Source organism: Oryzias latipes, chromosome 16 (genome assembly GCF_002234675.1).
Source record: "Oryzias latipes chromosome 16, ASM223467v1".
Classification (NCBI taxonomy): Eukaryota; Metazoa; Chordata; class Actinopteri; order Beloniformes; family Adrianichthyidae; genus Oryzias; species Oryzias latipes.
In genome coordinates this window covers 24,410,006-24,428,361 of record NC_019874.2, presented here as the reverse complement: position 1 = coordinate 24,428,361, position 18,356 = coordinate 24,410,006, and the positions used below count along the sequence as shown (strand labels likewise).

General features: G+C 38.7%; 1 protein-coding gene across 4 annotated transcripts in view; it reads left to right on the top strand.

Annotated features, from left to right (window-relative positions):
* Positions 1 to 7,872: 7,872 nt before the first annotated feature.
* Positions 7,873 to 18,356, top strand: part of LOC101169232 (sodium/hydrogen exchanger 1) — a 31,293-nt gene continuing 20,809 nt past the window's right edge. Inside the window, exons 1-2 of one of the 4 annotated variants that reach the window (XM_020710320.2) lie at positions 7,873 to 8,520; positions 8,665 to 8,976. In XM_020710320.2, the coding sequence (XP_020565979.1) occupies positions 8,694 to 8,976 (283 nt within the window). In that variant the 5' untranslated portion in view covers positions 7,873 to 8,520; positions 8,665 to 8,693. Of the gene's footprint in view, positions 8,977 to 12,889; positions 12,982 to 18,356 lie in introns of all 4 variants that reach the window. The other 3 variants (XM_020710318.2, XM_023964016.1, XM_011485664.3) reach the window with 3 other exon arrangements.

The following is an 18,356-nucleotide window of genomic DNA, read 5'->3' as shown; positions in this document are numbered from 1 at the left end:
CATTTGTTTGGTTCATAACTTCTTTAGTAATTGGCCTAATGTCCCAATTCCTCATAAATTGTTTCCTTTATTGAATTTCCTGGCAAATTTCCACATCTGCATGGTCTGGTCTTTAGGTAATCAATGGAAGATGCAGCAGAGCAACAAAGGAAAAATGGGAGCAACATCCTATATGTCATCTGACAAAAGGAAAAAAAACAGCAGAATATCCAAAATGTGATGACATTTTAAGAATAGTCAAGCACCAAACCAACAATTTCACCAAAAGTAGATGAAAAATTGTCAACAAAACAAAAATATAATAAAAAACAGAGACATCAAATGAGCCTCTCATTTATTTGTCTCCCTCAAATGACCTCTGATTATTATTAATGTCCAAAACACATGATATTACTCTTTGTTACTGCTTGTAGTCATATGACAGCACAAAACAAAAAAGAAAAACAGGGTTACTTGTTGTTTGATGTGTCTCCCATTGGTACATTATGTCATTTATGGTAAGAGAACAAAATAATTGGTTTTAAAAGCACCTGTCAGCAGGACTGAGCTCCTGAAATCATCTGGGTTGTGCGGATTCTGAGTAGCCACCAAATCATATTAGAGACATTACGGGCTGCATCACCGTCTGACCCCCACAGTGTCATGACCACAAAAATAGCAATATGTCTGGTTTGTTAGAAGATGATGGAAATGGTTCCCAAAGGAAGCTCCTGCTCTGTGAGAGATGTTGTATTAAGCCTGATGTGATCTGGCATGAGTTAGTGCAATGATATTTGAGATAGCTGCAGGAAATGCAGCAAACAGTGGACATTAGCCAGATGCCTCATGTCAACTTCAGAGGTGACTGTTGGTCCAGAGAACCCTCAAACAACAGCCTCTGTCCAGAGAGTGCAATTAAAGTTGTCAAAATATTTTTGCCTGGGTTCCTGCTGTCAGACATGCTGTCACAGCGAGTCATCCTTTGCACAGATTATACTGGGTGGCGTCATGTCATTGTTGGTTTTTCTCCAGTCTCACCCCTAAACCCTTCTGGCTCTCCATAACAAATCCAGGAGGTGACAGCAGTGGATCCTGCAGCCTCAAATGAAAAGTCATTCAGTGGCGAGCCAGGACTCAGTAAGTGATGTGGACAGTTTCTCAGCAGAGGCCTGAAAAAAACTTTTGGCTGCCAAGCTGTTTTATACACTGTGTATGAGACTGATTCGTTTTCTTTGTTATTTTGCTTATCTTTGTTTTATAATTAAAATAAATTTTTTTTTTTTTTTTTTTTTTGGAAATGGTTTATTTCAAGCAATTAAGTAGAAATAATACACAACAGCAATATAAACATCAGTTATACATTCATACAGTAACTAATCATACTTAGGATAATTAGACATTAATAAAAATTACTTGAAAGGGAGTGGAAGGAAGCGAACTTATATAATGATCAAAATTGCGGGGAAAACCTGCTCAGTTGAGGAGCAATCTCAGAGAAAAGCAAAAGATTGCTGCCAGCATTTATGCGCCTTGTTCTGCTACACATAGAGAAACCTGTGGGAGTAAACAAAGCACAAAGCCGGATAAATACAGAAAACTAAAGTTCAAAACACAACTAAAGATATAAATATAACAAACAGCTTTGAGTCAGTCTGAGCTGGCAAAGTTTTTCGAGTTTCAAAACTTACAAATTGAAACAAGAAGAAAAATGGTTCTCTGGTTCAGAATATGTGTCATTGAGCTCAGAGAACATAGAAAAAAGAAAAAAGTGTTTTGGACACCAGTCACTAAGGATTTTTCTGGTGTTAACTTTTAAAAAAGTTATCTTTTTCAACCAAGAATTCTTAAGTTATAGCTTTTTTATAATGTAGAATTCATAGTTAATGTTTTCTTTCAAAGTTTTTCTCAGTAGCCTCAAATTTAATGCCTTAACACAGATGATACAATATGCATTGAACCACTTCTGCTCCCAAATTACCTTAAGTTAGAATCTACTAGATAGCAAAAAGATAGGTGATTTTTTTTTAGCTGGAATGAAATTCAAGTGTCAAGCTCTGTTTTAACAGCTTTGAGAAACTTAAAGAAGAGTTTTGATCATGTATTTGGTTTGATCTTCCAGGAAAATGTGCTTTAAATCCAAAAAACCACTGGATCCTGTCAGCTATTGTTTCTCCAAAGGATTTGATACCTTTTAGAATTGTTTTTGGTGATAACTGCATATTAGAAGACGAGTGACCTGTTTGCCACAACCATGTAAAGCGAACAGGACAACCTTTAAGTGTTCCATCATGCAATTAGCAACATTGGAAATCATCCATTTTTGTTGTTGTTGTTGTAATACCTAACTTTGAACAGTTTTTCAAGCAATTTTGATTGCTTCTCTATCTTTGCATCTGACTTTTAGATATTATTCCTGACTATGTTATTTGGAAAATCACAAACTTCTAGGGTGATGCGCCCTGCCACATTTTCAGCTGCTGCAGCAGTGACTTACCTCACAGCATTCTTCCCTCCTCATTTCAATGAAATCCGTTTTTGACAGGCATCAGTGTCCCAGCATGCAATCGGTGCCAATGACATGCACCATAAAAATGATTAAAAACTAAAAAAAAGCACAAACTATGGTGGATTCTGCAGTTACGTCATTACCAAGAAAGTAACTTTTATCAATTTAGCACCTTGCACTTCTAAAAATCACAGTGTTTTACAGTGTATTATCCCAAATTAATTGTTGTTTTGTACAAAAGAGGTGTTAAAATTAAACTATCATTTTTTTCTGCTGTCATCTGTGCCAAACTTTTGTAAAAAAAAATGTAATGAACAAAACAGCAAGTTAACAGTTCAGCAGATAACTCGTGAAGTGAGTCCAAAAATAGAATGAACCCTCACTGCAAGACTATCTGCTTGTACCACATGAACAGAGGGTTGTAAAACATCAAACACAAAGAAGTCATAAAGACAGGACGAGGGCATTGGGACACAAATAACTGACAGTGCAGACTCTCCGTCTGCCACATGCTGGTTACAGAAGTAATAAAAGGTCTGTTGTACTGAACACTGTTATCAACCTTATTACTGGTTCACCCAGAATCATTTTCACAGATCAGACGTTTTCTCATCCATTTTTGAAAACAGATTTGCCTAACGTCTTCATATCTAATGGTCCAAAACAGTAATTAAGTAACACAAATACAAAATGAAACAGCGGCTTTGGGTCTTTTCTGGCCTCAGTAACCTCATGAGGGACAATTATAGTTAAATTACATCTGTAAACATTTCAGAACTGCGATGTGTTCACACTGCAAAAACAGCCTCCCTGGAGATAAGTAAAACATTCTTAAAATTAAAAGATATATATTTAAATAGAGAAATGGGGTAACAAAATGGTCTTACTGAAAATTCCTATTTTCAGAAAACAATTCTAGTTGTCACTAAGAGATAATATGTTAAACTAAAATTATTGTTTTTCTATTGAAAAAGTATCTTAACAAGATTATTTTACTTGCAAAACAGAAAATAAGAAAACTTTTTCAAAACAACAGCTGCGTTTACATGGTCAAAAGGGATCAGAATGAACGCTTGATCAGAATAAAAATGCGTCATGTAAACATGCAGTTCGGAAATACTCTGCCCCGATCAAAGTCATTCGGATGAAAATTTCTTTCCAATCAAGATAGGTGGGTTATTCCGATTGTTGATCCGATCTTGGTGCATAGAAACAGTTTATTCCGATCGCTGGTTTAGGTCATGTGTTGGAGCGCAAACAGGTCCGGCCTGCTGCTCCACGCAAGCAAACCATGTCTCTGAGCAGAGCAGCCGGACTCGTGGCTTCGTGTTTGTGAGCACGGGAGGGTGCTTTGTTATGGTGTGAGCTTGGAGGAGGCTTCAGACCGCAGTCTGTCCGGCTGCTCTGCGCGAGTGAGCTGCAAGACTCAGGAGAACCTTGTCTCTGAGCAGAGGAGCGGCTTTAAGACGGTGTGTGAGCTAACGGAGGCGGCTTTTCAAAGCAGAAATGCCACAAACAATCATGTAAACAATCATGTGAATTTATGTTTCCAATCAGGTACAGACAAAATAAAGGCTGATGATATTGCAACATATTTACATTCGGCCAAGTTGCACATTGCGGCATTGCCCGCACGGATTTTTTAACTACATCCACGCTAAATTTTGTTGTTGGCACGTATTAGTCTAACCCTAACCCTTCTTCCGGCTCCATTTCGCCAAGAAGAAAGTACTTGCCGCACAGATTAAAAAAGTTATGAGAGAAAAAGCACCTAATAATAACCACAACAATAATAAAAGCACATAGAAGATCTTCTCGCTCTATGCTGTAGCTTTGTTTGTTTCCACAGAACTCGCTTTTTCTTCTTCTACATTCCAGTATTTTATATAGTTCTGCTCATGTCAAAAGGATTTATTCCGACCAAAAGTGTGGCGTATGTAAACGTTTGTTTTAATCGGATAAAGTTTTTCTGGGCCCATGCACACAGTTCAATTGTAATCTGATTTTTGATCCAATCAAAGATATTTTGCGCATGTAACCGCAGCTAATGGTCGTTTTACTTTCTTAAGATTCAGTCTTTGCAGTGCAGTGAGTGAAGGATTAAGTGTCAAAATAATTTAAATCTATTTTTTACGTTATCAGCCATTAAAAAGGGTCCCCATTTCACCGACAAACTCTTCAAAAGATATATATTTTTTTTTACCTTAAATATGCGTTGTTTCTAATGAGCCATGCATACACATAATCGTTAAAGTGGTCTGCAGCAATAGCTCCAAAGGTCCTTCTCAGCACTTATATTCCGTTTGACCTGTCATGGCAGAAGAATTTAATTTTTTGTGTTTTGGTTGTTCATCTGTTTTGTCTTGACTCCTGAAAAAAAAAAAAATTGAGGATAGGTGGAACTAAATAATTAAGCAAAAACACAGATGTAACATCAATCCTTGGAGGGTGATCAGGTACAAAGATTCAAATGAAGTTTTGTGAAAATAGTGCCAGTAAAAACTGTTTTTACATTTCCTCAGAAAGCCTAAGGATGTGTTTCTAAACATTTCAGTTGAATATACTGGTTCTTTGGATGGAAGACTTGAGGGGGACATTGCACAAAGCTGGATCTACAGGTTGACCCAAACACAGCCTTCCCTTTATTCATTATTCTGGTAACTGGGAGAGTTTCAGGTTACCAAAACTATGTAACCATGGATATTTTACTAGCAATAACAAATATTATGAAGTACCTTTTAAGAAGATTTCTATTTTTTTTTTGTCTGGCAGACAGACTGTCTTTCTCTAAATTATAGCATTCTGAGAGTTTTAATTAATGGTTGACACTTTGATATTGGACTCTAAATCATTGTGTAACCTACATTAACCAAAGTGAATGCCATTTTTTATTATGAGTGATTACATCATGATAAGTATTTGTATAAAAATGTGAACTGGTGTCCTCAGCTGGATGAATACATGGCCATCCCATTAGTGATCATATCCAGAGAATCAACACCAGCTCAGGCCTGAGTCATCATTGAAATGAATTTAAAGTATCTTTCATTAGAAAGGTTTTTCATAGTGAGACACATCTTTTGATAATAAATAAATAAAACTGTCATCTTACCCCCATTAACAGCATTAGTGTAACATAGAAACAACAGGTGCTCCCATAACTAGTAAAGGCGATAAAGTCCCTCTCCAACTATGTTTTTATCTATTGTAAAAATGTTCCCAGTGGTCTTTTGGATATAATTATGCAGTTTTTAGCCAACATCAAAAAACCTGTCGTTTTTTAAGACAAAGCTTCTGCAGAATAGCAGTTCATCAGTAATTCGCATCTGTGTTTTTGGCAGGGCATTTGGCGCAGAAGTACACCCCCTCTGATATCCCATCATCCCTTTGTTTACACTCTCTTTCTCCCACTAGCTTACAGTCCTCACAACCCCGACCTAACATTAACAGTGCAACAAAAATGGGGAGCTATCCATCTGTGCAGTTTTGAGCCACCAGATGAGAAAACTTAAGACTTTAACTGCTAGTGGATGTATCAGAATGGAGCGTTGCAGGGAGACTTTGACCCACCCATTTCAGTTGTTGCATCACAAATAAGCTCTTTTTCAAAGGACATATTTTTGTCTGCTCCTGATTTACATCAATATGAATAAAGAAAAACACATAAAAGTTTTTACTGTGCTGTTTATGAGGGCCACCATGGTGCAGTGGTAGAAGGGTCGACCTCTGATCATTGCAGGTTTGATTCCTGCCTTGCCCGACCATATGTCGAAGAGTCCTTGGGCGAGACACTGAACCCCACCTTGCCTCTTATGGAAGGTGGGCACCAGTGTTAAGCAGCGGTGCCGCCATCCGTTTGTGAATGTGTGTGGATGGATGAATGGGACTGTGACTGAAAAGCATTTTGGGTCTTCAAAGAAGGTGGAAAAGCACTATAACAGTAAGCCCCATGTACCATGAGATGTTTTATTCTGCTGAGCGTCTCCTTAAAAATACATCTTATTTTCCAACCAACTGGAATATCTATTGGTTGTTTTATTATGAACTTTATAGATCGTCATGTTACCACTAATGCTAATTTCTAACCATGTCAGTAGAAATGCTTTATTAATCAGTTTACCATTTGTATGTTCAGGTGATGGATCAAAATCCCTAGCTTTGTAGCTGGTAGCCTACTAAAGGTGATTTATAAAAAGAAATAAAAAACACGATAGCAGCCTCTTAAGTACAGGACTCGCACCTTGGAAATCAGGGTTCGATTCCCAGAGGGTGGGATGAGCTCATCCAGTGTGGGTCCATGGAATAGACCCCTCGTACTACTTCCTAGCCACAAGACGGCCCCAAGTCTGGGTCTCCCTGCAGCGGTCCCTAGGCCAGATAAAATATAGGGTTGGGTCAGGACAGCGTAAAAATCTCTGCCAAACCACCTGTGTGAATCAGTGAAAGCTGATTCACTGTGGTGACCCCTGAAGGGATATGCTGAAAGATGAACAACAAGCCTCTTTCTAAGGTCAACAAAACTTCAGTTATGGTTGTAGACTTTATGTATGTTTGTGAAATTTTGGGAAGATTGCTTAAAACGTTTTTCTCCCCCCATGTAGTGTGAATATATGAAAGTTTCCACTAAATGACTGCATAGCCATAATTTCAAAACGTTATTTGGATATCAGCAACATGTGTCATGGTTTTATTTGTGTTTTTTGACACATTTTTAGAGCCATATGAGAGATTTTGGTCCCATTCATTATCATTTTTGTCTCCCGTTGTAATGTCATTATTTTTGAGGGGGTTTTCTACTGAGCTCTACGGAGCCCCTAAAGGGCCATTAAAGAAAAAAAATTGAAGTAAAAAATGAAAATTGAAGTAAATAAATGTGCACCCCATACAAATGGGTGCAGACCTGTTACTAGGTTATTTGTGCACAGGGAAATATTCCCAAGTTACCTGGAAAGTCATTTGGTTTGTTTCAAAAAAAGGGTCCGAATTTTCTTCAATGGCCCTTTGGGGGCTCCATAGTTTTCACTGTCAAAAAGTCCCTGTTAAAATTTTTTTTTTACCAGGTACTTCGTTTTGTGCAAATTTTGTGGCGGAGGTGACATTTTTACTCAGTAAAAAAAAAGAATCGCGAGAACAATATGGCCCTTGCAGTACAGGGCCGTAATAATTATAATATATTACATATAATCATATTGATCTGAAAAAACAAACCCATGAGCAAACATAACCCAGAGAGGAATTGATATATGTTTTTATGTAAAACATTGACCATGAATGTTGGAGTGCAGAGGAACTGCTCCTCTGTTACCTCCTCACACCTCCCTCCTCTAGGTGTCACTATAGTCGAAGATCCCCCCTCCCCTTTCCCTCCCATCTACCTCCCTTTCTGAAAGCTCCGCGAAAGGGTGAGCGTTTTGAAGGTTGTACAGTCAGAAGCTTTAACATCATTGCAGACAGCATAGGTCGCAACTTTGTTTTTGGCAAAAAAAAAATCAGCTGAGAAGTCTGCAGAGCCCGACCGCAGCACCTCCCAAGTTTAACCCGTCCTCCTTCCCCTGCTGAGCTCAGCTAATAAAGGTCTCCGGGCAGGCAGTGAGGAGATGCCCTCCTCTCCTATTTAAAAATGAAAAAGTTTGATTATATTTCGCCCACGGCACGGTGGAATGTGGCAGCCGTGTGGCTTCTCCTCAAGGTCAGTATCTGAGCACCGCCGCCTCTCGGAGGACTTTATTTTTTTCGGGAAGGAGGAAAAAGAACGAGGAAGGGAATTAGGGATGCTGTTGTTTGTCCTCGGAACCAACATCTTTCTGCGACTGGGACGTTGTCAGAAGAGCCTCTGACACACGGTGAAGGGACAAACTTGTGAACCAGCCGTGTTTTTCGGCGGTGTCCTCTCCGTCTGGAGAAAAGGAAACTGAACTCCTCTCAGCATCTCGGCGTTTCCTGCTTCCCTCCAACAACGGCCTGCGTCGTCGGTGTCACGGTTTACCTGGCCGCGAGGAAGACGCTGAAGTCAAGCTAGCTAACGCCAACCGTCAGTGAGTCAGAATGTTCTTTAGGTTCGGTTTCAGGTGAGCGCTGAATCGCTCCCTTGGCTAATTATCTCACTCAGCAAAGCTGTGTGTTGTTCGCCTCAACTTCATTGAAGTCCTGAGGTGAACTTTCATAAAGTACTTTAACAGGGCAAAGATCTACGATTATTTTCCACATTATGCCCTCGAGGATGGGTGCACGCGCTCCGGCGGGCTTCGCTAGAAGTTTCTGGGAGCTGGGACTCCTGCTGCTGCTGGTTTTTGTGCTGCTTCAGGGCTCCGTGTTCCCCTACGGAGCTGACGCTTCCAGCCAGCACGCAAAGGACGGCTGCTCCAGCACACACGAGGGGAAACCCAACAGGACCAAGAAGGTTTTCCCCGTCCTCAGCTTCGAGTACGACCACATCAAAACCCCCTTCGAAGTCTCGCTATGGGTACTCTTCGCGTCACTGATGAAACTGGGTGAGTGTGCATACATTTTTTCAGGAAATGCCCGCTTTCTTCAGGCGGTTTGTTCATCATTATGTGAGAGCTGGAGACACCTCTCTCCTGCATGCTTTCTTAAACTTTCCTAAAAAATCAGCTACAAGCAAACATTAAAAACATGAACTGAAATTTTAGCTGACAGAAACGGACGCTACGTGTCCACCGACTAAACAAGTTCAACCAGAAAGGCTGAATTCAGCTCAGAAGTCATTCAAACTATTCTGATGTTGGCAATGAACTATTATGATTTGCATCAAAGGATTGTTCTGCAACAGAACAAAGACTTTACTAAAATGTCTGAACTTCTAATAGCTTTTTAACTTTTTGCTAGAAGTCCTGTCTTCAATTATTACTACTAAGTAGGGGTGTAAGGATTTATCAGCTTAATCAATGAATCGACTTATACTTCTGCGATCCAACCAGATCGATTTGCCTGAGGCAAATTGTTGATCGAATCAACCTATACCATTATAAAATCATGTTAAAATGAAATAAATTGATTTGAATCTGTGTTGGAAAATACCAGGACCAAGTAGATCAAAGCAGACAACACACATGTGATGGCAGCAAAGAAATGATCAAGTCATCATCACAGTCTAATGTGTGGAAACAGAATTTTGCAAAGACATGTTACCCTACAGTGAAATATAATGTTCCCTTTTTGGTTAAATATGTCCAGAATTGATTTTAGGTCAGTGAATTGGATCATTCAAAATTAACAATTATTGACTGAATCATGTCAGCAATTACAAATTATTACTTGAATCGAATCATTGTTCAAATGAATTGTCACACCGTTACTACTTAGTTTGAACTCAGTTGTAGTCTTCATCCTCAGTCATTCCTTCCCTGTGTGGAGTGTTCCCCAGTAGAGCTTTCATATTTCAAAAAAACCAATCAGGCTGTCACTTGGTTTTACCAACAGGGGCCTGGATAATTAAGAGCCTGTAGCCAAGGATGCTGCCTCATTCTCTGGGCGGGCAGCCCAAAGTCTCAGAGGACACTGCAGAGACACACCGACCACCTGGCTCTGATGCTGTATTGACTTTTGGTTAAAACAGAAGCATAAGGAAAATGGTCTAATTTGAAGTTGTGATTATAATTGATTCTAAGTAGGAGAAAACTAGAAAAAAAGAACAACATTAGCTACTGCTGTGAATGTGATGTAGATTATTCAGTGTGGCTGGAGAACAGCTAATGCATGACAGTTTTTTAATAGTTTTGTGATAGCAGGGATTTGAACATCCATTTCTAATTTATCTCAGAAATCATGCTGTGCACTTCGAAATTTATATCTTAATCAGTAAATAGTATAATTTTTTTAATTGAACCCCCAAACTGCTGCTTTACTTTAAATAGTAAAAATAAATACTCCTGTTTATGTGTTCTGATTTATGAAGCACACATGATTTGCATTATTCATCTAGAAAAATGAACACAAAGCATTTAAATTACAGCTGTAAGAGAATGCAAAAGATTATTTATATGTATATCACTTTTAAAGGATCTTCCACAAGGCAATTTATTTTTACAGGAGTAGAACCTTTCCAGTTTATATGCAGTAGCAGTTGTCTTAAGGGTGTTCACACCGGGACGAATTTCGCCTGCGATTTTTGCCGACGTTTAACGCCTCGTGACTAAACAAAGGACACCAATGTGAGTGTGCACACCGACGCGAAAAAACGCCACGCGTCAAAGCGTCACTTTTTAAAAAACGCCTCGGGTTCGTTTTTTTGGTTTGACGCGTCACGTCGAAATCTATTCGACCACTGAGAATGGCGCTTTTGCACACGTGTCTGGAGCCTCTGAAGTTACAGTAAAACACAACTTGGGGGTGCTCAAACACAAAACTGCCTTTCTGAGCACATATACCAGCGAAGAAGATAGACGCCATGTAGCGTCTACACTGCCGTGAAGAAATAATGACGGACATTCTAAAATATCCCCAAACCAAGCACCAGTTGCAGCTACTGGTGCTTGAAATATTCATGTTTTCTTTGTATGATTCTGACAAGTGAGTAAATACTTTCTCTCTTCATCTGAGTGAAAAGCGACTTTAAGAAGCGTAAAGTTGTGTACCTTGTGTACAGGAGTATTTCTGTTTTACATTAAGCGCCATCTAATGTCAGGGAATGAAATTACATGTTCACTCGGCTCATCGTCAGCGAAAATCGCCTGGGTGTGAACACAAAAAACGTGGCGAAAAACGCTGGCGAATAACAGCTGGCGAATAACAGCTGGCGAATATTCGTCCCGGTGTGTACGGGCCTTTAGAGGGGCAGTTTCTAAATTACAATACAATTCCAAGTGGCTTTTAATCATTTTAGACTGTACCATGAAAATCAATTTGAGCTTATAAGTATATTATAATGTTTTATTCCTCAGGAAAAGAGACCTCTTTTGATCCGTTCAGGCATTTCTGAGTACCGGTATTCCTCTAAAACCCTTCTCTCTGTGCACCAGCCCCTTCCTAACCCACAAAAATGAGTGGGTTCTCTACTGTGACGTAGGCTAGTGAGGACAGCCCCTTCCAGGAAGAGTCTGCAATGCCAGCACCGCCCCAGGCTAACCCCTGACTTAGCCTGACTCTAGGTCAGGGGTGGGAAATTCCAGGGCCGGTGTGTCTGCATGATTTCTAGATGTTCTTGCCCTTCTCATGGCTGATTACCTGGTTCAGGTGTGTCCGGCCAATCAGAACATGCCAGAGCAGGGTATGTTGGAAAACATGCAGAAATGCGGCCCTCAGTGCTCACCTCTGCTCTAAGTTGACGTCATGAAATGACGGCTCCTGAACTTCCATCCATTTTTCTTAACCCGCTGTATCCCTTTTGGGGCAGTGGTGTTTCCTGAGCCCATCCCAGCTACTATTGGGCGAAGGGGGATACACTCTCAACAGTGTGTCGCAGGACCCATGTGGTCGGAGCAATTGCCATTACAATGCCGGCTCCTGAGACACGGGCTGGGGGCCAGACAAAGATCTGCTGCGGGACGGGGAGCCAGCCTCCTCGAGCATCCTGAACTTTATGACATTTTTCTTATTTTCATCGAGGCAATAATAAAAAAAAGGTAGAGGCAGAGAACACATTTCACCTACAACAAAATTCAGCCTTGGGGGGACTTCAAATACGTGTGGGGAATGCAGCAATGTGCCATCTTCTCTTCTGCACACCTGAGCTTGTGCATGCTGGGCGGGGAAGATCAGGGAGCTTGCGCATGTGCTCTTGGGCCGTTGTGATGTCACAACAGCTCATTGAGTCAAACAGTAAAAGGCACTGACCATCAGGGTGAGTTGTAACTGTAAGCTGATAACATTCACAACTGATGCATGAACAGACTTTGGGACTTACCTTATCAGAAAGAGTTATTTATTTGCAGATTTCCATTCTCCTTACTAAGTCAACAGTGCTTCATTATTTTTAGAATAACTATATGTTGTACCTAAATGTATTTATTATAACAGATGCCACACATAAACAAAAGTGAAGAACACTTAAATTGAGTATTTCCAATAGGATCATACATATTTCAAACTATTAAGCCGGTAGGATTGGAAATGGAATGGATTTTTTTGTTTTTTCACCTATATATTTTGTATCACAATTGTACAATGACAAAAGTGCTATTTCAATGTCAACTCTGCAGCTCTAATGAGCACAAATGATGACTTTAGTCAAAATGCACTATTTATATTGATGTCTAATGACAGAGTAACTTTATTATTATATATTTTTTAAATGTTTGTATGTTATTTATTTATATGTTTAAAACATTTATCATTTTAATAATTGAAGTTCAGGTCTCCAAGCCTGAAAATGATTTTATAGTAAACACTGAGTTTTTTTTTTTTTTTTTAATGAATGTCTATATCTTTATTTTTGTGCTATTTTAGGAATGCAGAGGTTGTTATCCTGACTTGTTTGCTGAATCGAGGCTTTCCTGACTGGCATGCCTAAACCCACAGAGATTGCTTTATCATTATAGGTGGGATAACATCTAGTGTCACTGATAATGTGTGATATTTTAAGCATCTCTTGATTTCCTCATAACTATTCTGTCTGTGAGCCTCAATTGTCCACAGATCTTCCTTATGGACTTCAAGTTTTGAGTAGATTGCTCTAATTTGCACAAAAGTGACATCTAATACATTGTAGTGTTTTTGCCTAGCCTTTTACTAGATGTATAACTGTTGATGAGTAAATTAAGACTTAATTTTTTTTCCACAATAATTACTTTCCAAAAATGTATCAATTTTTAGCATGTATAATTAATTTAAACAACTGATCTTTAAAGTCAATATCTTAGGCAAATTTGAGTGTGGAACAAGCTAGAATAAAAGAATGTAGTTGTTCACAGTATTCTTGCCTGATTTTCTTTTGCTGAGCTTGTCTTCTGTTGGTGGGAAACTTTCTTATGCCAGCAGGTAAGGCTTTCAGATGTAGAAGCAGATCCTTCAGGTACGGCTGCTGTTTGGAGAGCCTGACTCATGTTCCCTTGTTTGTTCCGATAATGCAGTTGTGCAATTCTTCCTTGTAGATGTGGGCTTAGGTTTCAGTGAAGCGCAGCTCATGCCTGAAATACCTACATTGAACTTTTCTGTAACTTATGCAGCTGCAAGATAAGGAATATATTTGATTTGATCAACTTAGAAAATGATCTCTCTTTCAAAAACTCCACTCCCACAAAAAAAATCTCACGTTTTTCCATGATATGTATCATCAACCTCTTAAGATCTGGCGTCGATCTGCATTGACTTCACATTTTGAGTTATCACCACAGTAGTTAATTCTTCTTAAAGACCCAAGGCTGTATTCTTTTTCTTATAATAGAGGACATGTATAAAAGAATTTAAGATTAAAACTGCATTTCTGAGTATTTCTTTATTCAAATCGTGATGGATCAGGAGCTGTTTGAAAACGCTCTTAGTAATACAGCAACTGAAATGGGCGGGTCTTCCTTACTCCGCTCCACTCTATGCATCCACTTGGAGACAAATAGATAATTTTCCTCGTCCGAGCTGGCCTCTGGCGCTAAACTGTACAGCTGGGTAGCAACTATATTGCTTGCCGGTTTTGTCGCACTGCTAAATATCACAGCTTGGGGTTGTGAGGAACTGTAAGCTAGCAGGAGAGAGTGTAAACAAAGATATATTGGGAAATCAGCAGGGGGGTACTTCCATGCCAACAGTCTCGCCCACAACCCAAAGACGAATTTCTAATCAACTTTTGCCGCTCTGCAGATGTCCTAAAAAAACAACACAGGCAACATTGCAAGAGTTCATCAGAAAATTGACCTTTGAGTTGTGAGTGGGACTGTTGGCATAAAGTAAGCCTGCTCTCATTTCATATCATTCATCTGTTTACACTCCATCCCTATAGTAGCCCCTCACACCTCTAACCTAACATTACTGGTAAAAAACTAAAATGGTGAGCAACATTGGAGCTTTCCAGGCGTACAGTTCATATTAAAAAAACCAATAACACGATTTTCAGTGGAGTGAGTCTTTAATTTCTCTTCAAGCTTTATATAAGGATCTAACCTCTCCGGAGGTTGTGGGCTGCAGAGGGCCACTGTTCTCTATTGTCTGGTGGTCCAGTTATTTAGCATTAGCTGACTGTTATGATTCTGGAAGCTGAACCCATGTATTGTATTTTCTTCAACTTTCCATAAAATAAAATCATCCATAAAGGTTATTTTTACGGAAAAAAACTCCCAGAAAAAACGATAGTTTGCTTATATAGTATCATTACAACTCGCACTGGCGTGGAAGTTGTGAAAAGTCTTATAACTGCAATGATTACATAGTTTTAAATGTTAAGAATTCAATCATAACTAGACATGTAAAATACTAGTTTAGATAGTTATTGTCAGTAATTCTCTAAACCTATTACTAAGATTGATTTCTCGGCAGCACTGAGTTTGTTTTTTCAAAGATTGGATTTTCTTCTAAAATCTGTTGTTCTTTGTTTTTCATTCATAAAACAGCGTACAATGTTATGGAGATTATAATCCGTGGTAGATAAAATCCACAAAGTAGGATTATGGATGTTTTATTCCTGCAAAACTCCTTATTGCACACTTGGTATACTTTTTTTCAGACAGACAAGAACAATTTCATACTTTTCTTCTCTTGTTTAAACTCTCAAAGTAAAAAAAAAAACGAGTCCAGTATTAAAGAATAAAAGCACATTCTGTATGGGAGAGACACCATGGAGGAGATTGACAAGGTCAGCAGCCAATTAGGACACACAACACAGTGTGCTGTTAAAAAAAAGCATGCAAAGTTGCACTGAAAAAATCTGTGAAACAGCAAGACCACAAAAGATGATCTACGATATAGCGACGGGAACACGGTATTCTTTAAATAGACATATTATTGTCATCCTTACATTAGCTAACAAAAGTCCCAGCTAAAAATAATTACTATTAGCAGAAGACAGCCATGTTGAAGTACAGGTCCATGCCAGAGGTCATGCTGAAATATACTAGCAGCAGGCAATAATAAATAATTGATGTCAATACTGGTCTTGCATGAACTGGAGCTGCATGACGCTTTTCATCTGTCAAACAATGACTCACAACAGCTGATCTTTTTTTAACAGCATTGTAGTCACGAAATGGACGCACACATGTTTCTCAAATCGTTTTTATAGTGCTGCGTCATGTCTTTTCAATCTTGACATGACATTTTACTTAACTATTAAAAAAATAATGTATCTATACATTAATTCAGCCCAAATGGCCTATTTTGTAGTCACCTGGCAACAGAATAGAGTATCAGGCTTTGAAAGCAGTAATGCGCTGCCCGTGTGCCGGGCCCTGTCAACACTGAGAAAGCACCAAACTGAAAGAGCTGTCTTCCTTCAGTGATTTACAGTACACTGGTAGGAAAAAAAAGGCTCATCAGAGCGAACATGGAATGGACACAGCTGCTTCAGCCGATGACTTGCAGACATGTTGGGATCTGATCTTATTTAAGAATAACACATTTAGAATAACAGCCAAATCTGCATGCTGCTGTGCATAAAAACTGTTTTTCATTCAGAGCTCCCTTGTGTGCTAATCATATATCTCCTTCAGACAACCTTGTTGACTACCCTACAGTTGTGTGCAGAGGGGTTATGCTTTGTAGTTGATCACCTTCCTTTTCATTATTTAATCTTTTGTGATATGGCTTTTTACACTGATGATCAATGCAGATCATATATGAAGTCACACAGAAGTTAGTGCTAACTGTCATCACTTAGTCTGTTTGTGTTTGAGGCAATGGTCCTCTTCGTACCAAATCCAAGATCCTTGAGAACCCTTTATAGTTGGAAAGGTTAGCATTCATGATGATTGACCTGTTTAGTTGACCTGCTCATGTAGCTGTTAGTATCAGATCAAAAAAATCACATTATCTAGAAGGATTATCTGTCATTTTTTAGGGGCTTAATTAAAAGAATTGGCGACTTGGCTAAAAATATATGAGTTTACTTCAGTAAAAGAGTAGAACCTATGTCATCGTATTGATTAAAACGTTTAGGTCTTTAGACAAATGATCATGTGGACACAAAGCAAATTACCCAAAAGAATCCTCTGTCAAACATGTTAAAGGAGAATGGGGGATTTAGCTTTAATTGGAAATGGCAGGGTGTGGGTTTACCAAGAAATTCCTGTCAGCTCAATGACTCCAAGGTACCTGAGTATTATTGAGGGAAAGGTTTAGGCCATCTGCCCTGAAGCTGGTCTTAAACAGAGTTATGCAACACAACACTCACCACAAGACCGGCAAATGTTCAGAACGGCTGAAAGAGTAAAGAAAGGAAGAAAGATGTAGAAATTACTTTGCAGTCCATTTCTCAACCTGACTGAAACTCTGTGGTGGAACTTTAAGAGGGGCTCATAAAAAATGAGTCTGGATCACTAATGAAACAAAACACCATTAGTAGATTGGAACTTCTTAACGACTAACCTGCCATGCAGAAAAGGATTTCAAAAAAACATGATAGAGCAAGCTTTTACTGTGAATTTATTGCAACATAGCACATGTATCAGATATGTGCTTAACTTTACGTGCTGCTCTGTAACATACTGGTAATCTACTCTCAGGCGTGTGATTTGCATTCATGGTGTGTTCTAAAGTTTAGAAGCAAGTTTTAAAACAGTTCCAATACTGTTGTTGATAAATTGGTTGCAAGTTCATTGTGGTCTATTAATGGATTAGGATTCGAGGAAAGATGATGTAATGCTAAAGGTCAGGAAGACTGTATGTCCAATAACACTGCTGCTTGTTTTTAGATCACGAGGATTCAGTTATATTTCCTCTTTTTTTTGGCATTTAGAAAGCTTGAACATGAAAACCTTTGTCTGAGCTCAGATTACTCAGCAGACAATCAAAATAATCTGTTGCTGGTGTCAAACAGAAATGCACGTTTTCCCAGAAGGCACTCCCTTAAGTAACCTGTATTTGATCACATCTGGTTTTCAAATGAAGGGAATAACTTTTTTTTTTAATTAGCTTGAGAATCAGTGATCGAATGCCTCTTAAAAATTGCAAGTGACTTTGTCTTTTGGCCTTCAGTCATGGGTCTTGCTAACAATAGTAGCTGTTAGGCTGTCAGGCCTGTGCAGATAGGGTCTGTATTAGATGGTGTGCATGTTTTTAGTTTGAGTCCGGGCCAAAAACTTCGAAACAATTTCAGTTGTAGAACAGCTGGGCCTGGAGTCTTATCATTTTAAATGCTCACCAACAGTTTTAAAACACTTTGTACACAACACACAAGTAGCAGTATTTACATGAATAGATGAACAAAGTTCTTTGTAAAATATGTTTGTAAATTCCCATCACGTGGTCAAGACATGTATTTTTCAGATCTCTGAAAATATATCAATACTTAATGTAAACATATTTTCACATCAAACTGATGAGAAATGCAAAAAAAAAGCCACAATTTTAACATGTGATCTGATGACTGGGATAAAGAAACCATTCTGAAAATAAATGTTGCTACTGTAGACTCATTAACCATTTAAAGGATGCAGTCAAGACTTATTTTTGAAAAAAGTTTTTGAAAAAGTCAAATATTTGACCTTAACTAATCGACCAATGAGTGCACAGATTTTAGTCTTTGGATATGAACAAAAAAATACAACATTCTTTGCTTTTAAGTTTGCAAAATTCTTAGCATCCTGCCTCAAGTTAGCTCACTTTAAAATAAATTTTGGAGAATATGCTGACACTTGTTTGCCATTTTAACCGGTGAATTCACCAGTTTTATATATTGGAGATATAGTAGTTACAGATTAAAAATTATTCTGTCATTTTTTTTTTTTTTTTTTACAAATTCATTTAAAATCTAAATGTCTTCATGTCAAAC